Source organism: Thermobia domestica, chromosome 15 (genome assembly GCF_964235325.1).
Source record: "Thermobia domestica chromosome 15, izTheDome1.hap1.1, whole genome shotgun sequence".
Lineage (NCBI taxonomy): Eukaryota > Metazoa > Arthropoda > Insecta > Zygentoma > Lepismatidae > Thermobia > Thermobia domestica.
The window spans coordinates 90037796-90058151 of NC_137468.1; the positions used below are offsets into that span (position 1 = coordinate 90037796).

At 36.9% G+C, this 20356-nt stretch overlaps 1 protein-coding gene across 1 annotated transcript in view; it reads right to left on the reverse strand.

The window, feature by feature from the left end:
• Nmt (N-myristoyl transferase) overlaps nucleotides 1-20356 on the reverse strand; it is an 89948-nt gene that overhangs the window by 40658 nt on the left and 28934 nt on the right. The window contains exons 3-6 of the mRNA XM_081739933.1: nucleotides 18564-18678; nucleotides 14957-15081; nucleotides 5776-5867; nucleotides 942-1058 (exon numbers count right to left, since the gene is read on the reverse strand). Of these exons, the coding sequence (XP_081596059.1) occupies nucleotides 942-1058; nucleotides 5776-5867; nucleotides 14957-15081; nucleotides 18564-18678 (449 nt within the window). The remainder of the gene's footprint in view (nucleotides 1-941; nucleotides 1059-5775; nucleotides 5868-14956; nucleotides 15082-18563; nucleotides 18679-20356) is intronic.

Below are 20356 nucleotides of genomic sequence, written 5' to 3' on the forward strand. Positions count from 1 at the left end.
ATACTGAAACGGTTACATGAATTTAGTATCTCTCAACGATCTGGAAATACTGTGAATACCTGTAAAGTTTGCAATACTACTCAAAACCATGTAATTCTGTTGTAATTACGCCTGCCAAAAACTATTTTTGAGATGTTATAGAAGCAAAGGATTGTAACAGTTTAAAACTTCTCATAAATATGTCATTTTAAGCAATTATTACAACTTTCTTCCTATCTCGAGAACAATATACAGTATCAAATTACTGTAAATGGCATTATGATCTTTATGTTTATTCAAAACGATTTACGTAAATTGGATGTGATTCCCATCTAAGCACCTTTTCGAAATAACGTCTTTTGAAGACAGTCAAATTTTCAGTTCCCCGTAACTTTGTTGTTACTTGTTAAAAATGCATCACATGATAACCATAATTTTCTAAGTTTTCGTTTAAAATGTAGATTTGAAATATGTAGTAGTCTGACGTAGTGCCATTTGAAAAACTATAACTTTATATATATATAGTGCCATTTATATATATATAGATATAGTAAAGTGGACTATTGATTCTTGGGCAATCCAGTAAATGTAGATTAATAAAAATGTACGACGGCTGACTGATACATGTAAGTAGCGAAACACAGGAAACAATTATATTTTTTATACCAAATCCTCTATACATATAGGTAACATGAAATATAAAGAATATAAATATGCGATTGTGCATGACACCAAACACAGAGCATTGATTACCGTGCCGGTGTGCTAGCCACCACACTACGTGTTCTCTACAAATGTATTACAGTTACTTAGTTCTACCCCTTTAATGTTTAACAGTTCTTTTTATTATTAAATGTCTATTCCCTATTTTATATCAGGAAAATTTACGGATGGAAAATATAAAGAATGAATGAACGAAAAAAAAAAAAAAAAAAAAAGACAGGAATAGGAACTTTACTTACTGATTGTAAATCCTAATTGTAGCGGGTATTGCACTTATGAAGCCAACAAGCCTTTTGTTCTTCGTTACTCGTACGCCACAGTGCCACTCGCGCAACCAACCGGGAGGTTGCAAGGCCCTAAAATTAACAATTTATAGGTTTTCTTTCATTTATATAACAAACCATTGGTTTTAAGACACAAGTTGTACCAAATTTTATGGAAGAATAATATCTTTACGTTAACTATTTTGTTCAGATTAAAGACATTTCCTACTTTTCTGTTATTGCCATACCTATGTTTACATTAAAGGCATTTCCTACTATTCTGCCAGGCAGTAAAAATACCAAACCTAAGGCGTTTCGAGGACCTCAAAATAAGCACAAAATTTCCAATTTACATGGGTCGAAAGCGTCTTCTTTTGGAGTTAAGTGGGAAAAATTAGTAAACGTCATTCCTTGGAAACTAACTCAAAGAATCAAGAAATTGTATGTTTACAAATCTTCCGTACCTACACAACGTATTTTAGAAGATAAGGCCGGAAATGAAGACGTATTTCTAGTTATTTACCTTACTTTTCTAAAATGCATTAAAGAATGATTCGTGAACATGGATATTAAGATACTGTATTACTAGTTCCTATATAATTTCTCCAACTGCCTGAATAAAGTCCCATTGTTTCCAAAGTAGGAAGATTCAAAAGCTGGTTCTTAGCATTTTCAACAATGCCTAACTTTCAAAAACATTTCTCGACACCTGAGGCTTTTCTGCTTGTTTTCAGGTACCTACAACGATAGAATACTTTGAATAAGTGTTTTAATGCTAATAAAATCCTCCGAGAGTGAAAAATTGTGAGGTCTTTCTTTGCAATTCTTAGTATAATTATTAATTCACTCAAATGCATTCGCATGTTTCAGACCATATCCGAGCACAAAGACATTCTTTTTTTCAAACTTTCGAATCATAATAAAGCACTTTCAGACCATAGACAAGATAAAAACTTGTAAAATATGTAACACATTTAAAAGTTTGCTCACTATAACTAACGACATGACAGAAATATAAAGCTGGTCAAAATAAACGGCAAAGAAATGTATTTGTTTAGATATGCATCTATCCAGCAAGTTTAATGCCTAGTTGTACATTTTAATAGCAGTAGTAAATACCAGTTAATATATTAAGGATAATTCTGCTTATTTTAACTAAACGAAGAGTGACGTTTATATATACATAACTACACTATTTTAAAAAACTGCAAACCAGGTACCCAAGAAAATACATACCAGAACTAATTTCTTGAATTAAATGAATTCTGAAAATAAATCATTCCCGAAACAATAATATGGCTACTTTTTTTCTTAATTCTAATAAATTACAGTAGAATTTCGTTATATTATTATTGTCTACTACAAGAACAACAATAATTCAATAACGTGCCTAATCATATAAAATAACAGATTAGTTGCTAACAAATTCACAGGCTAACAAAAATCAATTAGTAGTAGATGCGGTAATAAGAAACCACGGTTAGTATAAAATAAAAAATATATATTAAGCATACATAGACTATCAGAAAGTAAACGACTCAATACCCCTCTCTACGACCTAGACTCCTTGAAAATGTATAAACGATAAAGTGACATACTGTACAAAACATGAGCAGAGGGAACAAGACACCCTACGTGGAAAACAACCGGACAGTCAGAAGATATACAGATCAGGAGAGGAATATTTCAAAGACATAGCCTAAACCCATTGTTCCTGCTTAAAACCCAACCCACTCTCTTAAGTACAATACAACAGAAAAAATGGGTTCAACATAAAACTACAGGAACACAAATAATACACCAAATGTATATGATGATATCTAACTCGAAGCGAGAAGGAAAACCAACTGACAACCTACAGATGAAGTCTGTAATAGGAAAATATAAAATAAAATACACGTTATCAAAGGGAAGCAAATAACTATAGAATGAACGTTAAACATAAAAGACAAATCCACGAAACAGTAAGAAGTACACAACACAAGTATAGCAGACAAGTTTTCCTCATGGACAGCTTCACAAGCTCAAAAGACTCAGTCCCCTTCCTTCATGACCACAAAACAGCAACCAAATGATACCAACAACCAACCTTAGTCAACTTCTATATCTTTCCAGGTTGCCTTATGTCCAATACTTACCGAAGCAACCTTTGGTAGACGATGTGTGTTTTATTACTAGTAAGAAATTAATAATAATAATAATAATAATAATAATAATAATAATAATAATAATAATAATAATAATAATAATCACACATATCTAAAGCTCATTCCGTACTATTCCTCTTTCATGTTCTTAAACTTTCACAGTTTGTCGTCTTCTTTTTCTTCAGTTAGAATTTTCGCAGAATAAAAACAACTGAATGAATAAAACCTCCAAGCCCGCAGAACACAAATGGCAGAAAATTGATGTAATCTCAAAAATAAGGCGACTGAGAAAACTGTCAACTTCATCGATTACCCCACAACTAGGTATATCCCACACTGAGTTTGGTGACATTCGAAGCCACCTATGGTGTGGCAGCGCAGGACAGCAACTGCACGCGAGGTAATCGTAAACCGCTTTTAGGTTTGAACTCACTGAGAATAAAACAAAGAAAGATAAAAAAAAGAAAGAAAATAAATACAAAATTACGAACGAAAAAAAAAAATACAAAGGCTCGAGCTTCAGTGTAATCGTCTGCCATGTCTACGCCCTTCTGTCATTCCTCTGAAAGGTGACGTACATAATCAGCACGTTCATCTTTGTCGATGTTTCGTAGGAGCTTTGTCGATGACTTCTCTTATATCGTATTTCAAAAAGTGTTTATCCATCTTAACGAAGAGAAGATGTGCCCAAAGAATATAGTGAATGTTCGAATATCTCCCACTACCAGATATTGTTCGTTGTGTGACACCTGTTTATGTCATGATACTGTGCATCATTGACAGCAAGGGTCGTTGCTTTCTCCTTTGTGTGAGGAGGTGGTGGTTATGTTGCAAAAAATTCCAGAAGTTGGCTACACTGATTACCTGCCCATAACGTACAGAATACTGCATGATTACCCATAATGTCGTACGCCACAATGAACATTGGCCCCCATTTTGAGCAGGACTCCCATTGGATGAAGAAATTCAGTGTGTTCCTATTCACAGGATCACATTTCCAGCGTGGTTTATACGAGAAAGCTCTCTCGTGGATATATGGTTAGGATGCGTCTTTGGCGCAGGAGATCTGGGTTCGATTTCCGGCAGGAACTCGTGTAGTTTCGAATTCACGTTAAGCTGAAAGCCCATGTTTGATATACCCGTGGCGCTGAACGGGATACTAAATTCAAATTAATCAACCACTCACGATAGAGTCCAGCTTTTTTCATTCACTGTGATTTACATCTAAGAACTTGTCACCTTTCTCCTTGTAGCGGCGCAGTAAGTCCTGAGCAATTACATAGCATGTCATTTTCGCACCTCTGCAAGTTCCCTGGCTCTTCCGCAGTCCATTGATGGTCTAGCTCCAAATGAAAGAAAGGAGATGAACTCTGTGGTTGAAAGTTTGGTGTCATGAACGGCATCTCTGCCTGCCGTTGCTATAGGCTTCACACAGTCTCTAAAAGCAGTATTATGCACTTCGAAGCCACGAGCCAATTCAGTTTTGATTCAAACATATTTCATTTTCGTAAGCATTTTGTTAGGGCTCTTGAACTCTCATTAAGCGCTTGAAATATTCGCTTACACTTCACGACATTGTAGTATTTGACTGAATAGGACACAGCCATTTCCATTCACTACATCCACTCGTGTCCACTTTATCACCTACCGAATACCTGTGGCTATCTGACTCACATCTCTCACTTTGACACAATTCTTTATCCAACCTACTATAAACAAATACACCTTACATTAATACATTTGCTATGTTGGGTCTAACAAAATCATTTGGAGTAAAACAATGGACGATAAACGAACAAATACAACTTGAAAGAAAAACCAGAACACATTAACAGAAAACAGACTATTACATTTATGAGTGGCTGTTTAAAGGAAGAATCTCTTTACATTACTAAGAAAGGAAAGCGGGTGAAGGGCAAATCATACTCGAGGTTACATTACATGCAAATCCATACATTGAGAAACTACGGAAACTACTTCAAAAATGAATTCAGTAGAGGACCACAAATACACCTAAGCCAAATAGTGAATCAAAATACAGTACTGAAAATAACAGAAGATACTAATATTGAAGGCCACAACAAACCAATTAACATGTAGAAATATTCATGATACTTTAGTAAATGAGAATGGAAAACTCGTATCGAGAAACAAAAGTCGTCATACAAGGAATACAAAGACCAGGAATTAGCACAACGCAAGATGAGAAATGCAGAAGACGCTACAAACATATTGAACGCATTACGATGATTTGGATTCTACCTTAAACTGTAGGTCTATGTCTTATACAGTTTCGGTGCTGGAAAGTGACGCAACACTTCAATGCAATCCAACCATCCAACGAAAGGCAACGAGTTGAGTTGATTTTGAGTTTAACGTCCCTTTCAGCAGCGAGGTTATATGAGACGGAACCTACTGATTAACGTGGAATCCGAATCAAATGAGCTCCCACTGGGACGGAAGACAACGAAGTACAACAATCATACACATGAAGAAGGAAAAAAAAGCAACATTATGAACATTACAGTAATTAGCACATCCAACTACTAAGGGCCGAAAACGGAAAGCTTCTAAAGGAAAAGAAAAATGGCCAGATTTTGGAGGTAAAAAATATAACGTGATACTTTAACACTATTAAATGAAGCAATTTAACTGGTGCTTACCACTTCAAAAATTCTGGAGGGTAATCAAATCTGAACATACTATCATCGTCTTCTACGTAGTTTTCATTTAGAAGTAAATACAATTCTTTTAACTGAAAATAAAAAAGGGTAAATTTTATCCTCCCCATTTACAACAGACATCTACACTCAATTTAAGAAAGACATATGAAAATACTTTTTTTTTTTTTTTTTGTTGTTGTTGTTGTTGTTTTAGAAGTAAATACAATTCTTTTAACTGAAAATAAAAAAGGGTAAATTTTATCCTCCCCATTTACAACAGACATCTACACTCAATTTAAGAAAGACATATGAAAATACTTTTTTTTTTTTTTGTTGTTGTTGTTGTTGTTTTTTTTTTCGATCTGTATTTAACTTACTTAGTTTCGTAATTCTTTCTGCTGATGCTTCGAAATTCTGTAAGAGTTTTTGTTGTCTGGGATATTAAAATTAATTGTACTGCCTAGTTTCCATCCATCATCCCAGTTCCCCGCACAGGAACTTTATTTCATCTCGTGTGCTTCTCATATTAGTCTGTTGTGGCAATTTGCAACACGCATCGACGCAGAATCATATGATTCTTTTTAATGATTTAATACTTATATTCCCACACTAGACTCACACGAGAAACAACCAAGAAAAGGATTACATTTCTTGTATAATTAGCTGTTAATAAAATAATGTATCTTAGCCTATTTGAATTTTATTATAAGACCTCTAAGTTCGATGTCTTGAAAATCTGTCGAGGCCAATAGTACCTTTAAAGTTGTAAACTGAGTTACCAAATTTTCCGTATTCCGTCTGCGAATAGCTTCATCAAAAATAATAAACTGACTTCACTTGAGACTGCAGAACATACTCGAACTTACAATACACTGTGAAATATACCGGGTGTATAAAACATCCAGGGCCATAGGTCACAACAGCGTTACGAGTAGAGTTACGAAAAAATCGAAAGAGAAGAAAGTTGTTGAAAATAGGGGTTTTCAATATGAATCTACACTGGTTAAGGTGTCCTGTGTTAATGGAAAAGCAATGTTTCGAGTTCAGCAGGCTGTCCGAACAGAACATACGAACATGCAAAAATGACACGGAGGACTGCATAGTGTGATGTGAGGGAACCTAAAACACCTCGAATCTGCTCCTCAACAATGCTGAACTGTTAGTATGGTGATGGCCCACGAAAACAGCCTGCTAAACTGGCAACATTGCTTTTCCATTTTACATACGACGCCTTACCCATGTGGAGCCAAAGCGTCTGGTGCAACTGAAAAACTTACCATCTTAGGTTGGACACCACCTAACTATTTTCCATTTTCTCGTATCTTTACCCATATCGAAGTAGATCTACGTTCCCAAAGTTCTGATACATCCTGTATTAACAGAAGTATTAGTGAAAATAAACAAACGTATGCATTAACTATAACGAATTATAATTCTTCAAACCACCATGGGATACGTGAAGTCAGTTTACAACATCGAAGGTACTGTTGGCCTCGACAAAGATATCAGTGATTTGCAAGACTTCGAATTTAAACGTTTTTTAAATAAAATTCAAATATGCTAAGATACAGTATTTAATTTTCTTATTAATTCACTCAAGATAAATACCCCGAACGATGAACAGATAGGAAGGCCTGAAATTAAGTTTAAAAGTAACCACGAAAGTTCTGTCGCTTTTTAACCTACCACCTTCAAATATCGATATGTCACCTAAGACGTACCTGGAAGATCGAAAATAGTCCCCATCAGCATCCATGACCTTATAAACGTTCTGGAAAGCCATGGATTCCCATCGCGGTAGAGCTTAGTGGGCCGTGAAGCGAAGTAGTTATCAAGTGCATTTTGCACCTCTACTGGTGTCCTCTAAGGTAATTGTCCAAGGAATGGAACAGGTGATAATCGGATGGTGCAATGTCCGGGGAGTATGGCGGAGACAATAGTGTTTACCATCCAAGGCACAGAATGGTGTCCTGGGTCATCCTAGCCACGTGGAGCTTAGCGTTGTTTTGTAACAGGAGGACTCATTTGCGATTCAGAAGTGCTGGCACCAGAGTTTTGAGTTTTTCTTGAACACGGCTCAACTGATAGCAGTTCCCGATGCACGATGCTGCGAGCATTCCACCAAATCTACAGGATGATCTTCTGGTGGTGCAGCGCTGGTTTCGGCTGTTTTAGAACCGGTTCATGGAATGCTAACCAATAACGACGGCGCCGTGGAGCTTCGTACTGGACCCACTTCTCATCACAACCCAGCCCAGAAATGGCTCCTTAATCAAACGAGGCAGCAAAGAAACACAGATGTCTGCTAGTGTTGCCTTCTGATCCGGAGTCAAATCATGTGGAACCCATCGACCCAACTTATAGTGCTTCCCAAGTTGATAGAGGTGCTGACGAATGGTTTCTCCACTTACACTGAATTGCATTCCCGTTCCTCACATTTCTGGCTACTGTTCACCTCAATTGCTACCTGAAGATTTTCATTTTGTACATATATTGGTCTTCCGGCACGTGGTGCGTCTTCAAGTATTTCGTTACCGTCTTACTTGTTAAACCACCGCTGCATTGTCTGCGTAGTCACGACACCGTCATCAAAGGCCTGACATATCTTCCGTCCCGCTGTATCGGCATTTGACACCAGTTTGAACTCGTACAGCATACACGCCGTTATGACGCTCTGTGCAGGTTTCATGTTCACTCTGTCCTTACGCAAGTTCACGGCTTAACTGAACTGCCATAACCAGGTAGTATGCTGGATATACCCACACCAACAACTGACCTTCGTCGTATCTCTATTCGCATTCAACTCACGGTGTGAGGGCCAACTGAACACAGTTCTCCACAAATAGCGACAGAACTTTCTTGGTTACCTTTATATTATTTACTGTCTCAAACATTATGTCCACCTATTTTCATTTTAACTTTTTTGTCGGTTCCAACAATGTTAACTGACTTATCTAGTTACAATAGCTTCGACAATGAAAACTCGTTCATGTTTGCCTCTATAGAAGTTTCACAAAGTATATACATACGAAAGCTTCATAATTTCAATTACAATAAAAGTTTACCATTAATATTATTCTACTAGTTGAATATACCCATGCGAAGCGGGGTCTGTATTTGGAAGTCAACGCCTGTTAGAGTATCACCATTAATTTCAGCGACCGCGAAAACTATGGATTTGACACTGATATCGATCATTTTGGATTATTTTTATATGTCTCCGTATATCACCCCCTTCCCCCAGGTGATCCCCGGCCCGGAGCCGAATACCGTGAATTTGGAAGTTAATGCGATCGGAGTTTCACTATTGATTTCAGCGACCGCGAAAACTATGAATTCGACACTAATATCGGACATTTTCTACTACTTTTAGATGTCCCGGTAAACGCTCCCTGAGACACCCCCCCCCCCCTCCCTGGTTCGAATTTTCACAAAAACGTTTAACTCTGGTCTGGAGCTTGCACCAAGATATTCGTGACTAAAATTTGTTAACTCTCGGTCAATTTGTGTGGTTCCCAAGCCAGTTCCGGTAAACGCCCTCCTTGAGACTCCCTGGTTCGAAATTTAAAAAAAGGGCTTCGTCTTGATCTGGAGCCTGGGCCAAGGTACCCCTGACCAAAATTTGGTAATTCTTGGTCCACTCGTCTGGTCCCTAGGCCGCACACAGACAATACATAAACACAAACAAACTCTTTATTTTATTTATATTAGATTATACCCAGTAAAATGGAGGAAATGGATTAAAAATTAAAGTGAAATTATTAGAATTTGATGAAATGATTAGACTTTATGCTGTAGAAAAACTCGCTTGACTTCTAATTTTTCACAATAGATATGATCACTTTGCTTTTCCTATTGCCAAACTCCATCCCTATTTCTAGACTATAAAATCTACAAAATCAACTTACAATATTATGAGCTAGATTATCGGTTTGAATACAAATAGCTGACTCTTACAGTGAATGAAACATACTTCCGTGTTTATATATATACACACACTCGGAGGCGGGCTACCAGAAGAGATCCAAATGAAAGTATAAATACAGTGCGCGAAGATGCAGTCCATGTTTAAATGCATTTGTTAACTCACTATGTGGAACATGGAAAATATGCTTTTATACTCGTATACAAGGTACAATACTTTTATAGACATTAGGATGTTTTAGTAAAATATGCATTTTTTATAGTGCCTGTGTTAAGTGTCTCAAGTATAATATATTTATTGCGCTAGAAGAAAAAAATATTATGGTCGATAAACGCAACGCGACGTTACAATGGCTATCGAAAATTGTAGCACAAGAAGGATTGATATAATGCTGACAAATATTCTTTATTTTTCCTCAAACTTCGAAACTATTTCTAGAATCACGTTTAATACCTATACTCTTCGGTGTCCAGAGCATATTGAAAAGGAACGATTTCCGTTTATATTCCAAGTGTATGCAAAAGAAAGAAAATCCGCTTTTGCGGTTTCAGTTTTGAAAACCGCATTTGCGGTTTCGGTTTTCAGAAAACCGGTTTTCTCAAAACCCGAAAATATCACAAAATTCGACAGCACTAGTTCATACACACACTTGGCATGTGTGGACGAACGTTGTCCTGTTGAAAGATGATATTACGATACTGTTTCATAAGAGGTAACACACAGAGGACGAAAGATGTTGGTGATATAAAATTGAGCAGGCAGTTCTCTGAATCACTACCAGAGGTGACCTCATGTCATATGCCTGATGTCTGTCTACATCATAATGCCAGGGTGTTTCTCCAAAACACTAACAGAATGTGTCGTCGTCTCTTGGTGACGCCATACTCGCAGATGATGGATCTTGCGAGGTGGTGCTAAACTGAGATTCATCGCTGAAATTATTAGACGCCACTAATCAGCAATCTATGCTTCCCGGGATAGCATCACTCCAAACCCAGTCACATGTGTTGTGATATTAATGGTAGTCTACGTATGAGATAGCAATTCAGAAGTCCGTACGCTGATAGTCTACGACTAATGGTGCGGAATGATACGACATGTAGTGAATCTATTACTTGTGCCCGGATGACAGAATTACAGGTGTTAAGGGCTTACAATGTGCTTGGAGCATAATACGGTGTTCCGCCCTTGATGTTAGACTTGGTCGACCACAACATAGTCCTTCATGTTCCCCTTTAGTCTAACATCAAGCCAGTATTACATCCACATGCTCTGTGTGTCTGGATATTGCATAATTTGAACAGCCGATCACACGCACACACACAATGAGGTTCCTTTCAAAACCTGTCAAGTGTGTAACGTTATGTTACAGAGCACGTAGCATTCTCTATAGTCCTTCACAGTGCTCATCAACCGTCTAATGTTGCGCAAGCCCATTTTATACACTATGACGACACAGATCAATGCACCTCTAATCATTTACATGCCCGCCGATGGTGTATACACGTGTACGAAACTACGTGATATCGGACCATTTCTTCCAGGTGCTTAACTTTTTATCATATTATTATTATTATTAATGAAGATTTGAGAATTCAATCCTACATCTGAAATCGCAAAACAGGTCCAACAAAGAAGCAGGTATGAACAACGAGCTAGAATTGGGGCGCGAAGTTTGCAGGGTTTACGAAGAGGGACGCCAGGTAAAGAAGGCTAATAACCACTGCACTAATTCTTTCATAATCATTAATCTCCTTGTCAAAGAACATCACCGTAAGGCGTTAAACTAAATATTTCATTTCATTTAAGTGCCAGACGCAACTAGAAAACAAACCTGAATGCTCTTAGCTCAATGCGTTTCCCAGCCTTTTTCAACTTGTGGTACTCTACGGGTGTCACTTGAATTCTCGCGGCACACTTATAGATATTATTATTTGTAAATATAAAACACAGTAGTACATATATATATTTTTTTCCTGGGATTACTGATCTTCTCACAGAGAAGAAAGCTCGATCATTGGTTTTTCCCCCGTGGTAAATCATTATGCTTATTTTTCATTCAAGTTTAAAAACAGGAAACAACTCCAATGAAATATTGGACTCAGGTTTTTAAAAATACGCTTTCTCTTTCGAAAACTATCCAACCTTTCACTAAGAAGGAAGATCACTAAATAACGAACGAACAAACAAATCTTTTACTTTTAAAACACAAATGTACGTAATGTGTATGTATGTTTGCTTTATCGAAGAGATTGAATGATATTTTAAATTTTCAAGTTACGAAATAGTCTGCAACAATAAAGAGGCAACAATGGTCACAACAATGATAAATTCTTTGTTCAACATTAAAAATGTACAGAAATGAAAAATAACACGGTATGAAACTTAAAATTGTAGATTCATAGTATTGTGAAATAGAAATATCCATTTTTCCCTACGTTTTGTAATTTGATTACTATAGAATGAATAATTTTGTTTCGATTCCTCGCGCCACACCGGTTGGGAAACGCTGCTCTAATCGCTAGTTTCACTGTCTGTCATTATCTCAATCTAGTATTGGAGAAAAGGAGAGAGGCAGGAATCCTGGGTAGCAGGTATCACTTTTATAATATCTGTTATAATACGAATAGGGTGCTACTCAGTCCCACGCCTATTCCTTAATATTTCAAAAAATATTGCAGAAACAGACGAATAACATTTATTTCTCCAGGTAATTATTTAACATTCAGTCACAGCTAAGTGAGTTTTCCAAGAGCTACTGACAAAGGTGATATAGATGGTTGAAACAGATCTCTACAATAAAAGTACATTTGTACGCAATAATGTCAGGTTCAAATAAATGTAATATAAATAAAGTCTCCAAATAATATGACGTCATACTTACATAATAAAATGAGCATGAGACTACCTTACATACTATTTTCATCTACTAACGTTTATTTCGGGAACAGAGACGAAAATAAATGTGTGTGTACCCCACCAAAGAACGGATGAACGAGTCTACTTTTCTGCAACGTGGTCGCCTAGAAGATCAAGCTTTCAAGTAGGAATAGGATCATGTGACATATAGAGTAAGATGAGAATTGTTTCAGGAATTAATAACCGTAGTCAGATGTGACTGATGTGTGTTGCTAATTTATTAGCATAGAAAGTTTAAAAGTCGGTATTTTATCTTAGATACCTGGACTGGCTCAGTAAAGACAACCTGCTTCAAGTGACATTGGTATACGGCAAATATAGCTGCCGTATAATAATAAAAGAGTCTTTCAAAAGTCCTGTAAAAAAAGTAAAAAGCTGTAACTTTGTAACCATTTATTGTATTTGTACAAAACTTTTAGTGGACTTGTAAGAAAGTCTGAAATTTTGTTTCCAAGCATTTTTTTCAACGCCAAACCTCCAGCTGAGCACCATTTACGCCCAAACATTGCTGAAGTCTTTTCAGGAATCCCAAGAATGGCATTTCGACGTGCTTCATCCGTAATACTCCCAATTACATCACGTATCTTCTTCCGGAGATCCTGAACATCTTTCGGTTTTTGCTTGTAAACTTCTGTATCATTTTCTTACGAACGATATTATGTAGCGTTGTCATTGGCACTCGCAGCTCCAAGGATCTGCGCTTCAACGATTTCTTTGGACTTCGCAACACGCTTTCCTGCACGGACTGAATCACATCAACACTGGTTGTTGGCCTTCCGCTACGACGCAAGTCCAAGACACTTCCGGTAGCTAGGAACTTATCGTACCATCTTTTTATACTTGAACCTGCACGTGGTTGTTTCTGATATTTTTGTCGGAATTTTCTTCTCACCAAAACACTACATTTTAACTCACAAAACCACGCCACACACTGCGCTTTCTCTTGAGTAGACGCCATCTTTGTCACGTGATTTGCGGTTATGACGTCAACATTTACATCCGCTCATTGTTGCCAACAAAAATTTTAACATTTCCACTAAACATTACAAACAAAATACAAAATTGTAAGTAGTACTTTCAAAGTTACAGCTTTTTACTTTTTTGCAGGACTTTTGGAAGACTCTGTACAAATGTTAATAACGACCTTAGGGACAGACCAATTCGCACAACACTATTACATACATAATTTAAAAATTTAGAAAAAGAGGGACTATTTATGACAAGTCAGTAGAGATTTTGCGAAACCAAATTGGAAGAGGGAGCCTTAACAATGGTTTAAGCGTGATTTGCCAAAAGTCCGTAACATAATAAACGACAACTTTTAGTGGTACACAGTCATCACTATGGACCTATGGATTCTTCACCATAGCACTCGTTCAGGACCAAAAGAATGATCTTCGGAGACATATCGAGTACATCACCTGTATTTTAAAACCTAGTCAACGGAATTACATAGTCTTTTTTCTTGGCTGACAATTTCAGTTCTCTACGTATAGTGAAGTTAACAAATGCTGGAGTTAAGTGACTCTTTCTGGATGGAATCATTCACAGTCGTTCGTGATTTAATATTACCGTGTAGTGAAAACATGAGCTAACAGTAGCATTGGATCCATATCCATTGTAATAATTTCAATGCTATACGGTGCATGGATATGATACAGGACACCGTAATCCCTTATTTGGCGGAAGATGGAAGTTTCTCTTGATATTTCTAAAATGAGGAACCGAAACAACACGAAGCAAATGATCGCCATGGCTAATGGAATAGCTAGTGTGTCCCGTGATATATTTATGAGAATGCTTCATGTCCTAATAGCTTTCTGTTTTCTGAGTCATCTTAGACAACTCATGTACGCTGTGAAACTACAACAAACAGAACGTTGAGTAACGATCTTTGAAGTCTGCATGATGACTGAACTAAGCGTCTTCTGCTTCGTACTCAGCAACAAGCAACATCTTAATCATCAAATAGCTGCATGTCACAGAATCTATTTAAGATAGTTGTTTCATCTTTTTATGTTAGAAACGTTAGATATTAAATCTGACTACGGCAATGAATCCATGAGACAAGTCTTGTTTTACTTAATATCCCATACAAATTCATTTTAACTTGAAAAATTTTGTGATCCCAGGGAATGACTATGCTGTGGAAATAACTTAAAAACACAAGCTTCCCAGCCATTCTTTCGTTTGGTATTATGATATTCATCTCTTCCGAGAAAAAGTTCTAAGACTACTGATTTACGCTCCATAAAGAAAGTATGTAATACAGTGATCCGGTTGTTTCCTGGAACTCCTTTACCTAAATTAAGTGTAAAACAACCAGATACCACTTACCACTAAAGGATCATCTAAATTAAGTGTGTCCCAATGAAAACCTTCAGGAAGAGTATAAGGCTCCTGGCGTATCTCCGATATTGGTTTATCAGGTTCTATTGCCTCATTTACAGCTATCTTTTCATCTGAAAAGGATTTTAAAAATAAATGGCAGTTGAGTCAATTTCGTAATTTTGAGATCTCAAATATATTAAAAAGAATCAAAAGAAAATATGTAACAGCAAGCAAAATATTAAAAATCAAAGGACAATAGCTATATGTACAAACGGAATCAAAGATCAATGTTTCACTTATACTGAAATTCCCATTTCATAATAAAGTCTTGTCTAGTAGGAATTGACAAAAAAGATCATGAAATAGGCAGAAAAATTAAAACAAGCATATATAATATTCACTAACACAGCAATAAGTTTATACAATTAAACACTCCTCCAAAACATAATTCCGTTAAGTCCCTTAAAAATGTCAGTTTCGCAACAATGCATTCCAAGTTATGGGAGAGGAGATTTAAGAAAAAAAAATAAGACTTCTGAACACAATTCACAGTTTGCTGTTTGAAATTCTCAGCTTTTCTTTTGTTACAATCATACTTTTAGAACAAAATATATCTTGGAAAATGCAGAAAACTTGGTTATAGTTAAAAGAAATTACACACGCTTTTCGGAAAAAAAATCGTAAAAAACAATGAGGATTGTTAATAATTTCGTCATCTACAATACAACTGGGAGAAGGTCGGAAATTCTACAGTTGTTTCAATGGCGACGAGTGTTATGTTCTTTTCTATGAGGATTCAATATTTTTGAACCTGGCTCGAATCCCACTGAGTGTTTTTATTACTTTCAAACTTATCTGCTTGCCGTACAGTTTTTTATTATATATATTACACGGGCGTGATTGACAACTTTCTAACCTAAGCAAAAATAAGAAGTCGCACAGAAATGAAACATTTTCTATACTTTCCAATGAAATTCATCCTAAGTGCAAGTCACTTCTTACATCGATCCACAAGATTTTCGTAAATCTGGACAAACACTTGAGAAAATCACCATCAGCCATAACTTCATTACTACTACAGCGTAGTTCATTATTATTCTTATTAAGCTAGGAAGCAGAAAAAATAAGGAGTATTAGAAAATATTTCGTGTGGCAACGTTTCGTTTCTTCAGTTTGCTATTACACCTATAAACTTTATGTCACTTTGGTGTATCAGGACGATTTCAGACAAATGTCGTCTTTGTTTCCGCTTAAACGTCTTACTAGTTCGCAGTTTCGTTCATCGTATTATCGTTTAGTCCATCATAACAATGCCCTCAGAATCCCATAAAAACACTGGTCACTACCAATACACTAAACGGTCTCACATGAAGCATATTGGGGATAGGGATGAGGTGTGTTTACCACTAGTTCCAAGTCTGTTTTGTCTCAGAATCAAATTTGTGAACGTAAGTCATATTCTTAATTACGAATCTTTACTAAAACCTGCTTGTACTCTCTTTCTGAAGATAAATAATACACTCACAAGTGAGCACTCTCATGTTATATTCTATTAGTTTATCTAGGGAGAAACCAAAATGATTTGGAGCTGTACTGAGTACAATTTGATATACCTAAGCTCTGGCACAGCGCGATATTTCAATTCCGATGGGAGGAAGGGGGAAGAACATTGCACTTGCTTCCGACTGTGTTCAGCATCAGATATTTGAGAACCTGTTTGGCCGATATTTTCCCTATGCTCTGCCACAGACTTGTGTGCTAAGCACTTCGTAAGAGAGCGTTATAACCTTTTATACGAAATACCAATAATTTCTGTAACATACCCGAGATCTGATTCTGCAATATCATGCCATGAGTCTGATAGACAGAACTCCGAAGAGTGAGAGAGTGTGTATGTTCTGGGAGCGGACTGTGTGGCGTAGTAGTCAACGCATCGGCACGGTATGCCGAAGATCCCGGGTTCGAGTCCCAGTCGTCATGAAGTTTTTCACTCTGTGTGTGTTATTGAATTCACACCTACAGAGTATTTGTTGTGTAAAAGTAAGTTTAAAACGGTTGTTTCTTCCTTTCATTAATAGAACCAAACTTACAGTTTAATAATCTACAAATTCAATCTAATCCACATTAATTTTTTACAACAAATTTTGTCATATTGAAGGTTAAATTGGATACGCATACTTTTAACGTATCCACTGTTAACTTTATGAATACATTTCACGATATGAATATAACACTTGAAAAAATGCCTTAAAGTAATAGTTCATTATCTATAAATAGTTTTCTTTCCAAGAATGAATCAGAAAGAATAATCTGTTATTTCTCTTAAACAACCTACTTTCTTCTACGGCATCGGATATATCAGCGCGGGGTCTAGGACAAACGCCCACTTGCATCACTCACGGAATATGACTGCCTATTCAAATTACAATATTTCACTACCTGTAAAACACTATCCACAGATGCAACTAATTCAATATTGGGAACCAGCTATTCCGAAGGATAATTCGTCAAAGACTGCAAATGATTTCGTTTGATGACGACCTTAAAATCAATTATATTTGATGTTAGTACATTAGCTCTTTCTGAGAAGTCACTCATCAGTATCAAGAATACCGTCGTCCTTGGCAAATGCGCTAAGAGTTTGCCACTGCGCTAAAGTCAAAACATAGTTCTACCTAACGTAAGGTATGGGTTTGTTTGGTTTAAATTTTAAAAGTGAACACGTACTTAGAATTACAAATACTTTGTGTCAAAAATATTACTTGTAAGTGTGTAATTACATAATTAAATAATGCGTGAAGCCTACTGAAACTTGTCAAGAAGCATCAATTTATATATATATACGTGCCACGTGTATACTACATGAAGGAGTGGTTTGTATGACGTAATATTGAAACCGGAAGTGGTAGATTTTTATCACTTCCGGTTGTAAGAGATTTAGAGTGCAGACGAAATATATTCCTAGACGCTTAATTGATTGCAGTGCTCAAGCAACTCCTTGCCTTCTATTATCGTTTTTACTCTATAACGATCACCGTTAAACTTGGAAGTGGTCGAATTTTTACAACAGAAACCCGCTTCTCAGTATCCACTGCGGTTTTTATTTTATGGCAATCAACGTTAAACCCGAAAATGATTTATATCTGAAATTTCCAGTTTGAATAGTGGGATGGTATCAATTCTTAGAACGCTAAATCGATTCAAAACAACGCTTCTCGTGAACTATTATCATTCTTAATGAGAAAAAAGCAAAAAGACTAATACTCACCGCAGAAGATATATAGCAGAATTTTCTTCTACGTGTAAGTAGCGCTTTCAGAAGAAAATTTCTCCTTCATCGGCTTGCTTAAAATTAAAAAAGGATTTAAAACATGAAGAGCCTCCTTTTTTATTTTTATTATTTACTTATGTTTATAAAACAGGAGTTGAATATTTCAAGCATCAAACAACAAGGTGTTGGGAAGGCTTCACTACTCCGACTCTCTCCCCTTCGTGTGTGTTGTTGCCAAACTGACAATTTTTAGGGACTTAGAAAAATTCAGGCCTGTAATTATATCTTTGAGAACTATACAAAAAAAAAAAAAAAAAAATCCTAAATAAAATATATACTAACCCATTTTAGGTACAGGCTGTGTACTCCAAAACTGGTACTGTTTCTGTAAGGCTTCTTCTGTTGTTTTTGCAGGCTTTTGTTGGAAGGAGAGGACTTCCATGGCTTTCCTAAGATCCTGTGTGAAAGAAGAAAAAGATCATAAACCGAACTGAAAACTTTATTATTTCTTCCGTCTTTGTAGATAATATAGCGAAAGTCACTCTACTTAATGCATCACTAATAAAATTTACAACCATGAAATATCCCGGAGAAGATTACAGCAACATTATTTTACTATTTTTTCGAAGAAAATTACATTTCAGATTTCATTGCAGATAGTGATTTCTCAATTGAAATTCGTATCCGTTACACTTACTATTCTTCAATTCTGCTTGAGTAGTATGGAAAGTCAAATACTGACACCCTGCGACAACGAAAACGGGCTCTCCACTGCAGCCTCACTTATCTTTAAAATACAACACAATGATCCCAATACATTGAAGAATCACTGTTCCAAGTGAAAACACAAACTGAATAATACGGAAACTTTAGAATAAAATAGAATCATTGAAATCCAACAACAAATAGTTTCTAGTAAGATCCTTGGTTTGAACCACGCTTTTTGCATGTAAATTTTTAGTGTTGCACAGTGCAAATCTGAAACCTTCAAAATACAACGCGAGGGACACGACAGCATAGTCGTAAGCTTTCCTTCTTTTTCAGCTACAAGGAATCCTTATCTGATCCAATGAAAGAACACTTTGTACCTAGTTATATCATAAATACTGTCACAAGTTTGAATGTTAATAACACAGACAGTATTAACACCAAGGCAATTTATTTTGATCATGTTTTACATTGATATGTTGTACACCTGACACATGAATCATTTTTCGAAATGTCCCCCCTTGGCCTTGATGCAGGCACGAAGTCTGTCCGGCCACTGGTCAATGGCATTACGCACCACGTCCATGGGAAAATTGTTCACTGCTCGGGTCAAGGATTGTTTCAGACTGTCGACAGATGGATGCCGTTTATGGCAGACCTTTGCCTGAAGGAGTGCCCAAAGTTTGTAGTCCAACGGGTTAAGGTCCTGGCTGCTAGAAGGCCAATCAGCGGTAGAATTGAAGTCGGGGCGTTCCGTGCCAGCCACTCCTCGGTTGTTTTCGCTTTGTAGCCTGGAGCGGAATCCTGCTGGAGGGTCCACTTTTTTCCAGGGAACATGGTAGCAGACAGTGGTTTCATTATAGGTGTTAGCACTGTGTCCTGGTACACATTGGCAGATGTTTTAACACCTTGTTCGCAAAAACGCAGAAAGTGAAATCTGCGGTTCTGTTTGGGTCAGAAAGTGACCAGTCCGCCTCTTATACGCTCGTAGATGTAGGTCACTTCTGAGCACACGAGACATGGAATTTCTGCTAATGTTCATCTTAGCAGCCATCATACTGTGTTCGAACAGGATTTCTTCGAATTCTTGCTGCGACTGCTTTCTGGACCTGCGGGGTTCGTACCGTTCGTGGTTTGCCACTCCTTGCGCGGTCAGCTGCCGTTCTAGTCTTGGTGTATCGCTGTATGACGCGATACACGAATCTCTTGCTGATTTGTAGGGGTTTCAGGAGGTTGAAAATCTCACCTGCTGTCTTCCCGACCTTGTGTAGTGTAATTACTGCTACACGATTTCGTAATCGCCCCACTCCATCAGAACTCAGTACAATATCAACGTATGTCATGAACAGTCACACACACACACTACATACATCTTCCGCTTTATACACAGGTGGCAGCACTGTACCACTCCGGATGTCTACAGCGCC